The sequence below is a fragment of the Aythya marila genome, assembly GCF_965140915.1.
Source record: "Aythya marila genome assembly, chromosome: 3".
NCBI classification, from domain to species: Eukaryota; Metazoa; Chordata; class Aves; order Anseriformes; family Anatidae; genus Aythya; species Aythya marila.
Genome location: NC_139044.1, coordinates 91,170,424 through 91,187,763, shown reverse-complemented (window position 1 = coordinate 91,187,763; position 17,340 = coordinate 91,170,424). Strand labels below are relative to the sequence as shown.

Here is a 17,340-nt window from a genome sequence, read left to right as displayed (position 1 = left end):
ACAGTTTGCTAGCAAGACAGGCAGAAAAGAATTTCAAAATCTAAAGGAAAGCAGATGACAGAACTTGCAAGTAACTTTAAAAAAAAAAAAAAAAGGCTAACCATTTTTTTTCTCTGGGCTATTTTCCATCCAGGTAAGTACCAATTACTTCTTGCAGACCTCAAGGTAGTTCTAAATAGACATAAACAACTGGACAGACCTACTAAAATGAGCAATTCACCTGCTAGTCAGTGGATGACAAGCATAAGTAGATAAATGGAGCTAGCTGTTCTGCGTCTTTTGGATGAAATATTTCACGTTCTATTATTTATTCCTTTAGAACTTTGTTATGACAGGGACACCACAGACTAGACTGTATTTGACAGAGTAGAAGTTACATAAAAACTTACTCTAGAAATGCAAACTACTTCAGCCATATACAAAACTATTTCATTTTCTTGAAATAAAAGAGCAAAGGCCTTCCTACTACCTGGTGAAAATGGTTTTGTTTCACTCATGTAGCATTTATTTTGAGAGGAAAAATACTGTAATGCTTGCAAGGTTGTATGAAGGGAAATGCACATAGCATAGATGCATCTTTGATACTAACTTCAGGAGGGGCTTGACTTTATGGCATAACTGTCCAACGTAGCAACACAAGGCTTGTTTTTTCTCGGTATCTGAGAAATAGTGTAAGTTCTTGTTTCATATGGAAACAGTCTGAAGTCAATGGGAGCATTCTCAGAATCAGGCACTTGTAACTAGGAGTATGACAGTCTATGCTTAAAAATATATTTTCCCTTAAATATATTAAATAATATATTTTCCCTTTACTTTTCCCCAAAGTAAATATGTTCATAAATGTAAAGGATGTTTATGAAGAACATTTTATTGCTTTATTTTGTCATTCTATTCTACTATTGAAACAATAGCATCAGACTTTTAATTTGGTATGCAAAGAGCTGCATTTACCTTGATATCTAAACCAGTCTTTCTGAAGTGGAAAAATATTTTGCTGTATGTTCATTGTTATATTTTCCCTCTTAATATCACATAAGTTCTTTTTTTTAGAAATCAAAATTTCGGTATAAAAGTTTCTATCTTAAACTGACCCTGTAGTGAAAATGGACAACGTTATGTCAAAAGCCTTGATATGATTTCTGAAAAAGTCATTCAAACAAAATAATCAAAGGACCATCAGACAAGCAGCCTAAGGGCACCAAGGTATTGATAAGTCTAACGCTGTTTTTAAGCTTCAGAAAGAGAATATTCAGTTGCTTTCTGGCCAAAATAGAAAACTCCCTGCTGAAAATGATACATTAATTGGCACAGCTGGCTCTATAGGATCAATGATTTATATTGCCAAGGAAGGATTATCAGAAGACTTGATTTTCTTTGATGTTTGATTATCAGTTTATTATAACAGCACCCAGCAGTGCCTCTAAAGTTAAGGGTAAGATGCTTTTTCCTTTATGAAGTTATTGGAGAAGAGTTGCTAATGTAGGCAAATTTGCTTAGACTGGAAACTTGGTATCCTTGGGTAAGCTCTCTTCTTTCTTAGAAGGAAAAAAGGAGAAAACAGATGGAATCCAATTTTTATAAATAGGATTTTTTTTGTGGGAAACAGATAAAGGGATGAGCAGACCTGGAGTCAGAACTATTTTAGATCTTTGTTTTTCTCCTTCAATACGAAACTTGTGAAGAAGATCCATGTTTAAAAACTATGGATAATGTTCTGGACTTTTTTTTTTTCCTTAAAAAATATTAAAAATTTGCTTGCCAATGGTAATACATGCCAAGTGTCTGCCATGGTATCCAAAAAACTAACCCTGGAATTAGAATTAGAATATATTATTTAGTGGCACTCTGAAGTCAACAACAATTTTTCTGTCAGCTACTGTGGTAGCAGAGCAAGGCCAGGGCTTTTCAAATACTGCTGTGAACATGTAGCATCTGTTCACACTCAAGAGTGAAAAAGGTCTACTATATGATGACAGAAAATGGCTTGCTTCAAAAAAAAAAAATAATCTGTGTGATGACTTAGATCTATTACATTTATTTTTCATAAAAATTTATGCCAAAAGTAAAATGCAGGATTTGCAAAATCAGATACTCAAAACAAAGGAAATGTCAGAATTAAATTTTCTATGATTCATTAAATTTAGCCCCTCTGCACCCCCATACCATGAAAGAGTCTTTATCCACTTGAAATAAATAATTTTCCATCACTTCATTCAGTGCATAAAAAAGCATGAGGATACTGGTCTGCTCTAGAGATGCAGTACAGGAAAGCATGTTTGTTTCTCTTCACTTGTATTTGGAATAATGGAAGCCAGAAAAGAACAGTTAGTTTTACGGTTCCAGTTGAATGTTACCCTAAATAAATTAAAACAAATACTATGTTAGCTGAAGGTGGCATAACCTAGAAGGTAACTTTTTATAGATAGAATTAATTCTTCACTTTTGTTATTTTCTGAATTTTCAGTTTAAGGTATGATTTTCAGATCTGCTTAGCACTCACCACCTGCAACCGAAGCCAATAGGTTGTGTTTTCAACTGCAAAGTACCTGTTTGAAAGATGCTTAGCTTCTTCGATGACAAATATAACAAAAACACATCATGAGAAAATGAGCAAACCTGTTCTCAGAACAGTGTTTAGAGGACACTTGAAATTGTCTGGCCAGAATCATACAGCTTGACTTTAAAGAAATGACTGATTGCAATAAAAACTGGTGTGTGAAATTGCAGTCCAAGAGCTCCTTTTCAGTAATTGTCCTGATGCTCACACTTATCCCACAGTAAATGGATTAATTCATCAAAATTTTACTGAAAAATAAATTTAATCTTTTTTTTTGTGTGCTGTATGGAAAAGACATATGAGGGCAGTTATGAAAGACTGATTGCAGGTCTTTGAATTTCCTCATTCGACTTATTTCAGAGTGATTTCCTTGTGGACCTATAACCGTTTGTGAGCCTCTGCTCTGTAATTTTACTAAATACAAACAATTTACTGTGTCCACTTCTCTGCAGCTAAATCCTCATGTTAGAATACCCCTCCTCTTGAGACAATGATCTATAGGCCTGAGTCTCTATAATAAAACTGCCAGTCTTTTGATGCTTTTGAAGGTACAAACACCTCATATCCTGCCTCATATAAAATGTTAGTCTCCATACCACACAAAAATCAGGGGGTTAGGGCTTTGCTTTCCACAAATGGGCCATTGTTCTCCAGGCTGTTCCTTACACTGTGAAGTTCTTCAGGTTTTTTCCCTGCTGTCACTTATTTTCTCTGTCCAGCCTCCTTGCTGCTGGCATAACCTAGAGCTTACACACCATCTGGGACCACCTTCCTGTTCCTTTATCACACTGATTTGCCATCTGTTCAGAAATCTCATTGGAAAACACATCTTTAGTTGCCTGTTAGTTTCCTTTTCCTCCTCTTTGTAACAATTTTATTCAATTCTGTACAGTATTTAAAATTCAGTTTATGTAAATGACAACAGAAGACTTACATGCCCATGGCATTTACAGACACTTATTGGGTAAAGCCAACAATTTCCACGTGTCTACGATTTCTTTCAAATTAAAGCATTTAAAACACTATAATAAATAAAACAAACAAGTTAGCTGGAAAGCTAATGAACAATTGGTCACTTTTATCTTTAATAGTTTCTGTTTTTCTCTTGCTTGTTTGCTGACTTCAACTTTCAATTAGATGAGTAAGGGATAATACATCATAATCACTTCCTCCAAGCAATGTACAATTCTGTGGATCAATGTTAAGGACATTATCCTAAATAAGTAAGTCAATAGTTAATTTTGTACATTCCAATGGCTTTGATTCAAATGGACTTAATAGAGCACAAAGGACTACAACACATAATGACCAAGTTTTTAGTCTGTGCACGACTATGTTCACTAGCTCTGCAGTACAAGGCAGATGAGGGACTTCTTTCACTAGGTCTTTTACGAAAACAAACAGAAAACAAACAAACAAACAAAAAAACACTTTTTATTGAAGGACTGTGGGGACACCATTCTCTCTCTCTTTTTTTTTTAAATATTAGCAGTAGAAGTTTCCATAACAACTGCTGCAGTTATTAGTTTCTTAAGTGAACTTCAGCTGTTGTGTTTCTCTCTTCTGGAATGTGTAATTGGTAGTCTGAAAATGATTTGTCAAACAGCACATTCACAATTTTAGCACGTGGATTCTCTCAACGAAGTCCATTTGTAAGCTTAAAGTCACATACACACAACTCAACTTGAATTTATGTGACCTGGGAACTGTTAACAGCTGATTGCTTGTTGTATACTGCATGACATTCATGGTACATAGTCTGACCTTTAGTTCAATCTAGGTGCTATTTCAGACCAATTTCAGTGGCAGATTTTGTTTGCTTTATTGAGACCTTAGAGAATTTCCAGTCCCACAGAAATCTGAAAATGTTTAATTGATGCAAGCCTATCTAGTCTCTGTTCGCATTTCAAATGTCAGACAACCTGCTCTTATCAGCTAGGAGGCAGAGCCTCCTGAGGCAGAGTTACTTCATCATACCATGAGCATCTCCGGATGTTCTAAAACAAAGTTCTGGAAAGTACAGGAGGTTCTGTTTTAAATGGAAGACAAATTATGAAATTAGGATTGTAGAACATCTGAGTTGGAATGGACCCACAAGGACCATCACATCCAACTCATATGGACTTGCTGTTAGTGCAAATTATGTTAGTGCAAAGACCTAATTTATTCTTTTTAGGGGGTGGAAGGGGAGTAACGTGAACTATTAACAGTTAATAGAACTATTACTTTTAACCATAGTTCTCTATGACAGAGTTCCTTCTAATCAATCATTCTTTTACAACTTAGGTAATGAGCTAACCTACTTGTGGTTAATGCTCTTGAAATATGATCCATTGGATAGATCTCTTGTCTATTAACTCTCAATATTTTTCCTGATTTTTCTTTCCTGGAGGAAAAAAAAGTATTGATGGTACTATCTCTCCCTTCCTCCCTCCTTCATACAAGCCTTCCAAACATAAGTTCCTAAAAAAAGTGTTACTGAAATTCACTTTGTTATGAGTCCTTTTCTTCTACCACTTTATAAACAGAAATGACAAAAGTAATTATTGCTTCTTTAGATTCAAATTAGTAAAAATATTTTACTGTTTGTATCTTTCAGTTTTATTCTATTTTTATTCATTACTTATATACTATATGCAGAAAGCTTCAGTCTCCCTTTCCTTTCCTCAGCTACTGAGGACTACACCTCTTTCTTTTGCAGAAACAACACTACAGCCTTTCAACCATTCTCATACTTCTCATTCTATTATTTTGATCCATCAGTTTGACTGAAAAATTAAATTACTTCTGCATGCATGTAAATCTGAGATTTCACAATATTTTTGTAGTAATGGCCAAATGTTTCTTAGAATAGTGAAACTAAAAAACACTTACTTAGATTTTTATCAGGATTTTTTCATAATATATACATATATATTATAAAAGTAATTGATTTATGAACAGCAAATGGTGGCAAATCAATCTGCCCTGGCATCAGTCTCTTTTTTCAGTGTCTTAAGTCTTAATTTTTTTATAGTTAGTTCACAAAACAAAATTACAGTTCTGGTTGGTCTGAGTGATATTCACCAATATATGGGACAGGAACCTATGCTAAAAGTATTTATATCTTTTAATGTTTGCTGGCCTAGCAGACCTGATGAAGGAAGTAACTGGTTCCTCTTACTCATGTCTCAGAGTAGTTGCAATAAGTAAAATTACTTCTTCTTCCGCGAAACTTCTATATAAAAGAACTTTATAATTTGTCACCCACTATGTAAAATAGATGGAGCCTGTAATGTTAGTAAGATGACTTTTCTAGTTTTAAAGAGTCATCTGTTAATTCTATATGTCTTACCCTTAACACTTTATTTCTGTTATAATGCATGTATATATACATTAACATATGGTTAATGTGATGCCCAGCCATTTCAAAGTACGAAGAAAGCTGGGAACTGAGTCATTAATAGCTGTCTTAAATTTATCTGAGCAACATACATTTTTAGTCCTTTGTTATAAATATTTGTCACTACATTTTGGCATGCAGGCACGGAGCACTCCACTGCTAGAATCTCAGGAATGTGACTGCTGTGTTCTCTCCTCTCCATACGCAGTTAAGTAAAACACTGTTTTTATCATTTTAGCTGTTACTCACTACTTGTCTTACATCAGCATTGGGAATACTTCTCAGGTGAGAATTTTATGGTATTGAGAATCTTTATCACGGAGAAACCTTAAAAATCTGGTCCACCACCAGAAAGAATGACTAATCCATTATGATGTAATTGTATATGCTAGTCATTTAGGAACTTCAGCTGTATCAGAATGAATACACTCGCTGAGTGTATTCATATAAGAATGAATACACTCAATCCCCTTTCTCAACAGGATGGGGAGAGCATAGAAAACAAGATGGAAAAAAGAATCTTGTAGACTGAGATAAAAGCATTTTAATGAAAAAAAAGCAAAAGGTATGCATGGAAGCAAATGGGGAAAAAAAACACCTTTAATTTCCATCAGCAGGTAACGTCCAGCCACTTCCTGGGAAGCAGGGCCTCAGTATGCACAGCAATTGCTTCAGAAGACCAAGGCCTTCCTAACAAATATCACCCCCTCCTCCTTTCCCCCCAGCTTTTGGTGCTGAACATGACATCAAAAGGTATGGAATATCTCTTTGGGCAGTTTAGATCAGATGCCCCATCTATGTCCCCTTTCAATTTTTTTCTCACCTCCAGCCTAACGAAGAAACCACAAGTTTTAATGTTTTTGCTCTTTCTATTACCTCCCCCAGTCCATGGTGGGGACAGAGTCACTGAGCAGCTATGTGGTGCTTATCCACCAGCTGGGGTCAACCCACCATACAGGAGTGTCATTCTTTCTACCAATTTGTGCTGATGCATAGTTAATATAAAAAGGTTATCTAGTTTTAAAGCTCTGTATTATGCTACATTACCAACACCAAAGAGGAAAAAGACCTATCACAAGTGTCTTTCTGGCAATGCTAATTGTCTCTGTCAACTTCTCACTTTGACCTAGAAAAAATGCATCACAAGTATTTGAGCTGTTGGACTGCAGAATGGAGCATTGGGTTAGCCAATTAATTACTGTTGAGCCACTAAAGGGTCTACTAATATGACTGATAGTGACTTGTCTTGGTGTATAGTAGCTCCTGGGTGGCTGGAATTCTTGGATGCAGTAGAAATTCAGAGCCTCCTTAAGCTGACCTAGTTGTGCCATTCAGCTGTTTACTTCACCTGTCTGGAGACTTAAGGAAAGGCTGTGCAGTATATGTTGCAATTACAGAGTACATTTGAATTCTTTCTCACATTAAGATCTTTAGTCCTTGACTTGTATAATAAGGCAACTCTAATTTATCTTTGGAATAAAAGGATGGCTGATAGAGAAATTATGAATCTTCTGAGATATCCATCTGTTTTTAAGTCTTCCTTGATTATGCCTCAGTTCCCCATTCCTCGATTTATTACCTTTTTTTAAGGAGGAGGAGGAGCCCCTTAAACTTGGAAAATTCATCCTCTAAAAAATCATTATGTCAATATGTGTTCTTTTACAGATATTTTGGCTGAGGAAGGAGGAACGAGTCTTCTTCCATTTTTATGAATATATTGTTAATTCATTAATCTTAATCCATCACTGAGAAATTTTACTGTACAAAACTGCATCATTTGAAATGGAAGAAGTTCAGTACCCTTTGATAGTGAACACAGTAAGAAGGAAATTGCATGCCAAATAACATCATCCTATACAAACTGAATAATGCAGTCACTTAGTGAGATAGTCTTTTATGTCCCTTAATGGAGTCAACATATAAGATGAACCACACAAAAGTTATTTCATAAACTTGTACCAGAAGTATTATTTTAATTAAATATAATTCTGAGAAGAGTAGAGATGAGAAAGTTTAAATATTGAATAGCAACACATTACTATTGCTATAGCTAAATAAAACTTCTAGTAATTCCCTATTTCTTGTCTTACAAATTACAAGCTGCTACTAACTTTTAACAATGAGTAGAGAACATTCTGTATTTTTTTTTTTTATGAGCATAAATTCACATTACTATCAAAAATGACAATGAATAGTCTTCCAATGAAAAAAAAAACAAAACGGTCTTACATGTATGTGCACATTAAGTAACATCAGAACGAGCATTTCCTTTTGAATGTTTTCTATAATGTTAACAACATATGTGAACCGTGTTGAGAAAGCCATTGAAACAGATCAAATGCAAGGTCTAAAATTACACCATGCCATTAAGTTTCTAACGTATTTATTTCCTTTAGTTAGCCACTGAATCCATACACAATAAATTTTTACTTTTTAACGTCAGGCTTCTCAGTCTGCATGCTTCTCACTGATTTGCTGTGTCACAGTCCATTTACAACAAAATGTCACAGATCTGTGACAAGGAAGATGAGAAATGTATAGCTACTGCAGGGCAAAACCAAACACAAATGAATCAAGAAAACAAAAGCATGAAAGGCATATGAAGAAAAATCTAAAATTGTATTAAAAGTTGCCACGAGCTACCATTTTTCCTCAGGTTTAATTTTGCATAAACAAAACACTCCCCTGGATCAATATTACAACCCACTCAGTGAAGCCTAGCAGACATTCTTGGTGAGATGATACGTTTATCCTATAAAGAACCCCATAATTTTGTCAATTCCTGATATCTTGTTTTAGAGGGGAAAGGTCTTGTTTTAACTTCTGCTTTTTTAAAAAACAAAAACAATTATTTTTTTTTTGTTTGTTTTAACTTTTTGTATTTCAATGCATCAGCTGTAGACAGGAGTAATACATGCAATGTTTACATATAAAGCAGTTTCATAATAGCAGGATAACACATTTCTTCTGAGCTTAAAATTTATTTCTGGAACCCTCTCTAGCCTGATTTTAAGATGGCAATATGCGTCCAGTTTGAGAGCCTGAACTTTTATTTGCAGTCTAGTGTTAAAAAGAAATATGGATTTGCAATAATGGCCAAGGACCAGAACAAAAACATCACAAGCTCTGTGGTCTCTGTAGCAAGCATTGAATTTTGTCCAAGGCATTTACTAGTTCTTGAAGTACATTTACAAAACGTTTTATGCTATGTGTAAGGTATTCAGACTGTGAAAAGAAGAAAAATCTCTGGAAATTAGAGAATTTGAGAAAATTCTTTTGAAGAAGGTAACTTCTGTTAAAATTTAGGAAATAGTGATAGCTGTGGGTTATCACCATGATTTGTCAGAAAGAAGCAAAATTTCTTTATCTATGTACCAAAGAAAAATAAACAAGCCAAACCAACCAACCAACCAAACTAGACATCACCCTCACCCCCAACAATTCCAGGCTCCTTGGATTGGAGTCAACTGGGAATGCAGACACCTAAACATGGGTGTCTACTTCAGCATTAGGGCAGCCTAGCCATACAGTCAGGGGCACTACAGGGTTGTTCAGATCATCCAAAGGGAGCATCTACAAGATTTGTGGCTGAATTATCTCTGGGTTGTGCTGACTGCACCATCAAGGACTCACAGTACCATTGGAGGGTGCCTAGACACTTAGCTCATGTATCGACACAAACTTTTAGGTGTCTTAGTCTGAATTCTACACCTTGGTTTATCATTTCCTTAATTTCATTTTCTCACAAGTGTACTTGGAGAAACTAGAAGAAATAATAATACTAAACTTTCTTCCTTCCTTTTTTTTTTTTTTTTTTTTAACCCCATCTAATTTCTCTGACAGTATGAATGTTCCCAAAAGACAATACATATATTATACAGTGTTAGTGTCCATACTGAAAACAAATTGATTCCTGACAGATTCCTGGAGGGTCTGACACAGAACATGGGCCACTTCTAGTGCCAAAGATTACACAATGTAAATGCTTTTTCTCCTCCTTTCCTTCCATGAAGGAATCAGTTGGTAGACTGTTTTTATTTCTGAGAAGAAAGAAGTTACCTTTAACACCTTCCAAGTTTCAAGAACTAATAAAACTGAAGAATTCTGAAAGGAAATGCTGAAGTACTTAAAAAAAAAAAAAAGAAAAAGAAAAAAAAAAAGCGTCTTACTCTGCAAAATGGCTTTAAAGCCTCTTTGAGACTAATGTCATCGGTGTAAACAAGTATTACTGTCATGGTTACAATGAGGCCATAAACACACTTAGTTGAAAATATTCTCCTCTTTTAAAATTCCTCAAATAACCATATTGACTGAATAACTGATTTTAAATGGTAAAAACATTCTTCTCACCTCTTTGCCTATATCATTATAAATAAATAAATAATAATAATAAAAAAGCAATGACTGTAAAGCCTAATTATAAAACTCTGCAGGTGTATGGATTAAGTGGTGGTTCAGAACTTGCAATAGTATTGCTTTATATTTTAGGAAGAAAACTGAGCGATCATTTTAATTAAAAAATATTCTGTACTAACCAAATGCAGATCAACACACGTAGAATTGTGTTCACAAGCGTTGATTATGCAGTCATCAATGTCCTGCTCACATTTCAGTCCTGCATATCCTGGATTGCACAAACAATAGAAGCCATCGACAACTGTAACAAAGATAGGAGTGTTTCAGAATTAACAAATGAATGTAGTATATTACAGAAATGACTACCCTGGAAAATACTTGGACTATCTTTACCTGAAAGGTGTGGACATGTTGAAAATTGAAATAAATGAAATACTTTACCTCAAAACATCTTTTAAAATATGTAAACAGATTACTGCACTGCATTTTACTTAAACAATTCCAATGTTTTGATATAAGAATTATAAATCAATGCTTCTGAAAAAGTGATGACAACTTATAAACTGTGCAGAAACTATATAAGACTTTAATATTGTGCCTGAGATAGGAATGGTTAAACACTGTAAGGTTTTTGTTTGCTTTCGGTGGTGGGGGGAGATTGTTTTGTTTTGTAAGGAATGCCTCACATTATACCACTATATTAAAGGAAAACTTGTTTCAGTTGAAATTGGCAGCTCAATCTATGATAGATTTCCATGCTTCATTTCAATCTTATCATGCTAATGATAAGAATTCTATCCGTTTTTCATCGTTAATGACCTAAAGGGAGAGGAATCTTCAGAGTACTACATTCGTATAAGGAGTTCGTGAGAGCAATAATTGCAGCTCTTACAGGCCTGGATTTATTATCAACTCAAAGAGGTCCCTGGGTTCTTCATTATCTCTGAGATTTACCACAGAATCTATGTTGTCATTGTGTCTGTACACATAGTTGCTATTATATTCATTAAATGCTTTAAGTCCTTCAGAGCAGCAGCATTTTTTATCTGCTCAGAGCTCCCCACCTTCCTCAGGATTCCACATTTCTGCAGTCAGTGTGCAGAGTGCAGATGAACTGAGACATCCATATGATACAAGTCAATTTCAGAGGCAACACAAAGACAAGCCACCCACAAAGAGATCTGGCACTTTGTTAGCATGAATAACTTTACTACATCTCATCTAAATTCCAGTTCAAAAATCTCTCTTAACTAATATACAGTAAATAGAAAACATCAGTAAACATCTTGGGAAATAATCTTTACTAGATAAAATATGAACCGTATTCCACCTTAAACCACTCACCTTATTCCCATGTATGAAAACTTGGAATTCTTAAAGCTCATTTATAATCATTATTTTTAACTAGGAAAGTATTATGCAAAGATATATTTTGCGATTTGGGGTCAGATCTCTAAGACATCTTTCAAAAACAGTACATTAATTAGATCTTCTGTAAATTTGTCTAAAAATACTGAATTTCAGGGAAATTCTCAAGTCATCATTCTCATTTAGAAAGAGATATGGGAAAACTGGAGAGGGCTGCAGCAGAAGACAAGCAGGTTTGTCCAGTGCTTAAAGTATGGGACCTATAAGGAAAGGTTACGTCAGCTGGGTTTGCTTTGTATTAGTACCTTTGGGGAAGGTTTAATAGTTAGAGGGTTAGGTAATAATAACTTTAAGAGCAGTTACAATAATGAAAACTGAATTTCTCTCAGTAGTGACAGGCAATATAAGAGACGATGGCCAAAAACTATGACTTGGAAGATTCAGCTGGGATATCAAGGGAGAAGGGAGTGGAAATCACTACAGGAGTAGTGCTGCAGTGGAAGAGGCTGTCCCAAAGAGTTTCCTGAATTTCTGTCCATCCTTGTAGGCTTTCAAATCAGCAAGAAAAAAAACATCTGATCTGTTCTAGTGATATTAGTCCAGCTTCCTGCAGGAGGTTTGGCTGTGACCTCCAGACATCATTCTGCTTTCCAACTGCATTGATAAGGTTCTCTGAAAATTACCACTTCTCCTTTTGTTTACCAAGCACATAAAGTGTCTGATAGGTAGTTTCCCCACAAATCTTTCCAAAAAGTACTCCAGACATAATGGTAGAGTAATTTAGCCTGCCACCCCAAACAGAACACGGTAGAGCAATTCATCATCAAATTGCTTCTAAAGCATGTAAGTATAGCTATTAGTAAGAGTCAGTTGCACGATACAGGGCACTTGAAGGTAAACAGAAACTCCATTTTGCATGTTTGGTATTTAATGCAGTTTTTCGACTTGTTAGAATTGTTAGGCATATATACAGTGCCTAACTGCTCTGTGAGCCCCTTTTCAGCACCTGAATATTCTCTCATCAGACGCACAGTGTAAGATATGTTTGGCTAATTTAGGTATCAAAGGAGACAGCACAAATCTCATTAAAATTTCTCATTAGCTGCAATTCTGACCCCCTGAACACACAAACCTCAGTGCCAGGATTTGAGGCAGTTTGGCAAAAATAATCCTCCAGGCATTGGCTGTGGAGCTCCAGACAAGCTAAATTTCAGTAAATTATCCACTGCTCTCCCCAGAGCAGCTCAGTAGCTACAGATGCTTCAACAGAAAGACTACTCTACATTAAAAGGAGTAACCAGACTGAACTCACTGTCATAGCAGTATCCGTGGAGGCAAGGGTTAGAACTGCACTCATTGACATTGATCTCACAGCGTGGACCTGCAAAGCCCTTCACACACTGGCACTGGAATCCAAGGGGAAAAACATTCACATTCATTTCTTCTATGCACACAGCTCCATTCTCACAGGGATTACTGGCCTCACAAGGCCTAAACTCACAGTTTGAACCTGAAAAGGAAAATAACAAAGCTGTCAGTGTTTAACTAATGAACATATCCCTGCAGCTGCTGCCTATTATGAGCTGTGTTTTCTTTAGATCCCTGCTTAAAATTAAGTTGGAAGGTCTTAGAGATACATATATATATAGTACCATGCAGAAACATTTATTTGCTTTGTAGTATTACAAACAGATAAGACAATTTATATATTTTTTCATATGACATTGGATTTAAATATCAAAATAGTTATGTGAATATTTATGCTTTTTTTTTTTTTTTGTTTTTTCTTTCTGTTTATCCTTGTCCATTAGATGGCTCAATGTTACTTCTTTCCGATATTATTATCTCAGTTACCATGTAAGTTGTTTATAGTTAACCCCTAATCCTGAACATGAAAGATATGCAAGTAACCTTATATTACTGCTCAGCTTGCAATTCATGACTGCACACAAGTTATTTTACTGAAATTATGTGTTTTTCTAATAACAAGTGTCTTCCTCCATAGTGTATAAAAATGCCTTACAATACAAAATCTCTCACAGTCTCTTTCTACTTTAACAAACACTGCAATGTGTAACAGATTATGTACATTTATCCAGGGTAATCACGGAATTGTATGATGGTGATCTTGGGTCACACATGCCCTCATCTAAATTCTTAATTTTCAATAAATAGATCAAAAAAGATTAAACGGCCCTTTAAAGTGAGTCTCACTTTGTTAGCACGTAAACAAGACTGGTTCATGTTTTTCAGCAGCAAAACCTCAAAACGCTGAGGGCAGACAGAACAGAGATCAAATGGGATTGTAAAGCTGCCTCCTCTTTCCCTCAGCACTGCTGACGGCAAGTCTGCTCTTTCAGGCTGTTTCAGGCAGAGCTCGGTGACTTTCAGGGCTGCAACCAACTGTGCACAAGCTCCTCTGAGGCCCTGTGGAGCTTCCTTGCCTTTCTGCAGCTGCTGAGGCTGGGCCGTGTCCATGCTGTGCTTAGCAGAAGAGTTGTCTGGTGTTTGCTGTCCTTCTGGCCCTCTGCCCACCTCCCCTGAGCTGGTGCCCCAGCTCTGGCTGCCCAGCCATTCCTTCCTCCTCCCCCTCCTTCTTTACTAACCCTGGTGTCTGCAGGGCTGTTTCTCACTCCTCTCTCACACAACTGCTGCATGGCTTTTCTGGCTTCAGGGCCCAGCTGTGCCCTGCAGCGGGGCCACTGGAGCTGTCTGAAACACCAGGCAACCATGGCCTCCCCTCAGAGGAGCCCCACTGCCTCCAGCTGCCACCACCTGGGTGCCTGCACCCAGTCCACGAGGTAAGCCATATTTTGTGGCTCGAATAATAGTCCTGAAAATTTTCAGTATCTTTTCAGACTCAAGATTTCAGATGGGAATTCCTGACAAGGAATCAACCAGTTAGACTCACATTTATTGTATATACGCTTAGTATTGGCATCAGTCAGCTGAAGCCACATATCTCCTCCTTTGCTCATACTGACATTATAGACAAAATTTTGTTGGACTGTTCCGTATTGGTTGCCTTCCTTTGTTACAGGGATTGCTGATCACATAGTAGTCAACTGGCTATGGTCTTCTTAATAATAATGAAACGTGCTCTCCAAAATGTCAGCAGGATTCTAGGTGAGCTGAATCCTCACTGTAAGGTGGAGTAAGTTAAAGGCTGAAATCTCTAGACTTCTGATAGCAAAAACAACAAGCAGGAGCAGAATTGGGGTAAAAAACAACAACAACAAACAAAATAAACATCCCCCTGACCCAGCAGTGACACCGATGGAGGCGAAAAAGCATGGCACAAGTTGTTCCTGTCTTTATGCCGCCAGTGGTCTCTCCGATGCAGGGTGATTCTGCCACAAGCAGTTGACAATTATGGAATTCACCGAGATTGCATAGCAGACGCTGCCATATGGCACATTGATATTTTGCCCTGAAGTTTTCATCTTTATATCAGGACAGCTTGACATGGGTGACAACCCTGCTGATTCCTAATGCGGAGTGCACACCCACATGAATAAGCTTAACACATGGCTCACAATGGTAAGTGGAACTGTCAGATGATCCAGTAATGCAGTCCTTGTTTTTCTTTTGGGTTGATGGAAAAAGCATTAAACAGATTTGCCTGTCCTTTTACACGCCAAGTGTTTTGGGAGGTACACATTTCTGGTAGGTAAAGCAAGGTCATGCCACATTGCATCAGTTTTCTGCTACTGTAGTATTCCCTAACACTGGATACCAGCTGCTTTTTGGATAAGAGCATAACAGAGTCTTGGTGAACAGTTGGAGAATAATCAGACAAGAAACAGTGAGAGTGGATGTCCTAAAGGCCACCGGTTTATATTACTTACAAATATTTGTCTGGTATAAATAGGGCTGTGCACAGATCTGTCATATGAATGCTAATGAATCTACAAGCTTTTTACCTCATTATCTTGTGACCAAGTTTCATGTGGCTTCTATGAATGCTTTTTTTTTTTTTTTTCCCCAAACATTTTGCTCTGCTGATTCAGAAACATATCAGGTTTCTTCTTCCTTTTCATGTGCACTAACACTGTATCCTTAAACAAAGACTAGCTGAACAACTTTTGGTTGGTCTCTGTGCCTCAAAAAGACAGTGGTCTTTAAAGAACTATGGATAAATCTGTGTGTTTTTCTTACTCAGAAACTCATAATTTATTTTAAACATTAGGTGAAGATGCTATCTCAAACATAATTTCTGAGATGATTTTTGGAAATACTTGAAATGTAGCAGGTTCAATGTGAACAGTCTCAGATAGCAAGGTACCAAAGTAACCTGTATTTTCATAAACCTATTTTTAACAAATATTGACATATTTTTGTTCTCAAATCCAGTAAGTGATTATAAGTTTTTTTTTGTTGTTGTTGTTGTTGTTTGTTTTTTAATGAAAGCCTGAGTAGGTGTCTCACTGTGTACACTGAGAAAAGGAGTCTGAATCTGTCTTCTCTGTAAATTCACATTAAATAAATGGCAGGTTGTTATTTGGTCCCCGTGAAACTATCTCTTCTCCAGGCTGAGCAAGATCACTTCCCCTACTGGTAAAAAAAAAAAAAATCATGAAAATATCATTGAGTATCTCAGAATTTTCTATGCCATTGTTACATCATTCAGCAGTGGGATCTCATTTTTCTTATCTTTTGTTACCAGTAGACCTTTGGAACTCTTTCTTGTTGCCTTCTGTTGCCTTGCTAGTTACAGCTCCATCTGTGGTTTAGGTGGGCCCAAGATATATCAGTTTTTCCTTTGGTTCAGTCTCCAATGGGAGCTTTCCAAACAGATCCCTGAACAAATCAAAGTCAGCTCCATGATACCCAGGGTCATTATTCTGCTGCTTTCATTTCTCATTTCTCTTAGGATTATGAGCACCATCATCTCACTGCCACTGTTGCCAAAGCTGTTTTTGATCTTTACACCCCAAACTACCTCTTGCTTATTCAGAAATAGAAAACCCAATAAATTATATCCCATATTTAGCTTTCCCTGTGCTTGTTTCAAAAATCTGTCCCCAGCATGGTCCAAAAATTTCCAGTCTTGTCATACTGTCTTTCCAGGAAATGTCAGCGTCATAACATCCCAGTGAGAACTAGGGCCTGTGTTCACGAAGCTTTTTTCCAGTTTCTTGAATATGGCTTTTTAAACTTTTCTAGAGCGGTTGCCTTCACATCCTGCCCCACTGAGCTGAGCAGTGCATTACCATATCACACTGCTGTCAGCATATCTGCTTATACAATATTAATTTTATGTATTATTCGAAACAGTTTTTTTCACTGCCTTCTTTTAAGCCACCTTCACCTTAAGCCACTTTAATTGGAAATTCAACCTCTTTTCTTCCCACATAGCATTCTTGCATATCCCTGCATGGAAAATTTTTCTTTGCTATGGAAAATCTTTATTTGCCACTGAAGTAGCTAAGATTTCATTCATACTAATCTGGAAGGTTGGATGAAGAATAAGACAAGAAAAAATAGAAGATTCTCTTACCTACTTGGTCTCTTTCCTTGTCTCAATTAATTTTAACCTTCAGTGTTGAGAATTCATAATGTAAAAGACTCTTCTCTTATTCAGAAGATTATAAATGTTTATATTACTTTCAGTGCAATACTGAAAACCATTCAGTAATAAATAATTGATTAGTTATGCTAATCAATACAAGTAGCA

The 17,340-nt window shown here is 36.4% G+C and overlaps 1 protein-coding gene across 1 annotated transcript in view; it reads right to left on the bottom strand.

The window, feature by feature from the left end:
• EYS (eyes shut homolog) overlaps positions 1 to 17,340 on the bottom strand; it is a gene marked incomplete at its 5' end in the record, with an annotated part of 718,160 nt that overhangs the window by 544,657 nt on the left and 156,163 nt on the right. The window contains 2 exons of the mRNA XM_082756672.1: positions 10,475 to 10,596; positions 12,976 to 13,173. Coding sequence (XP_082612798.1) covers positions 10,475 to 10,596; positions 12,976 to 13,173 — 320 coding nt within the window. The remainder of the gene's footprint in view (positions 1 to 10,474; positions 10,597 to 12,975; positions 13,174 to 17,340) is intronic.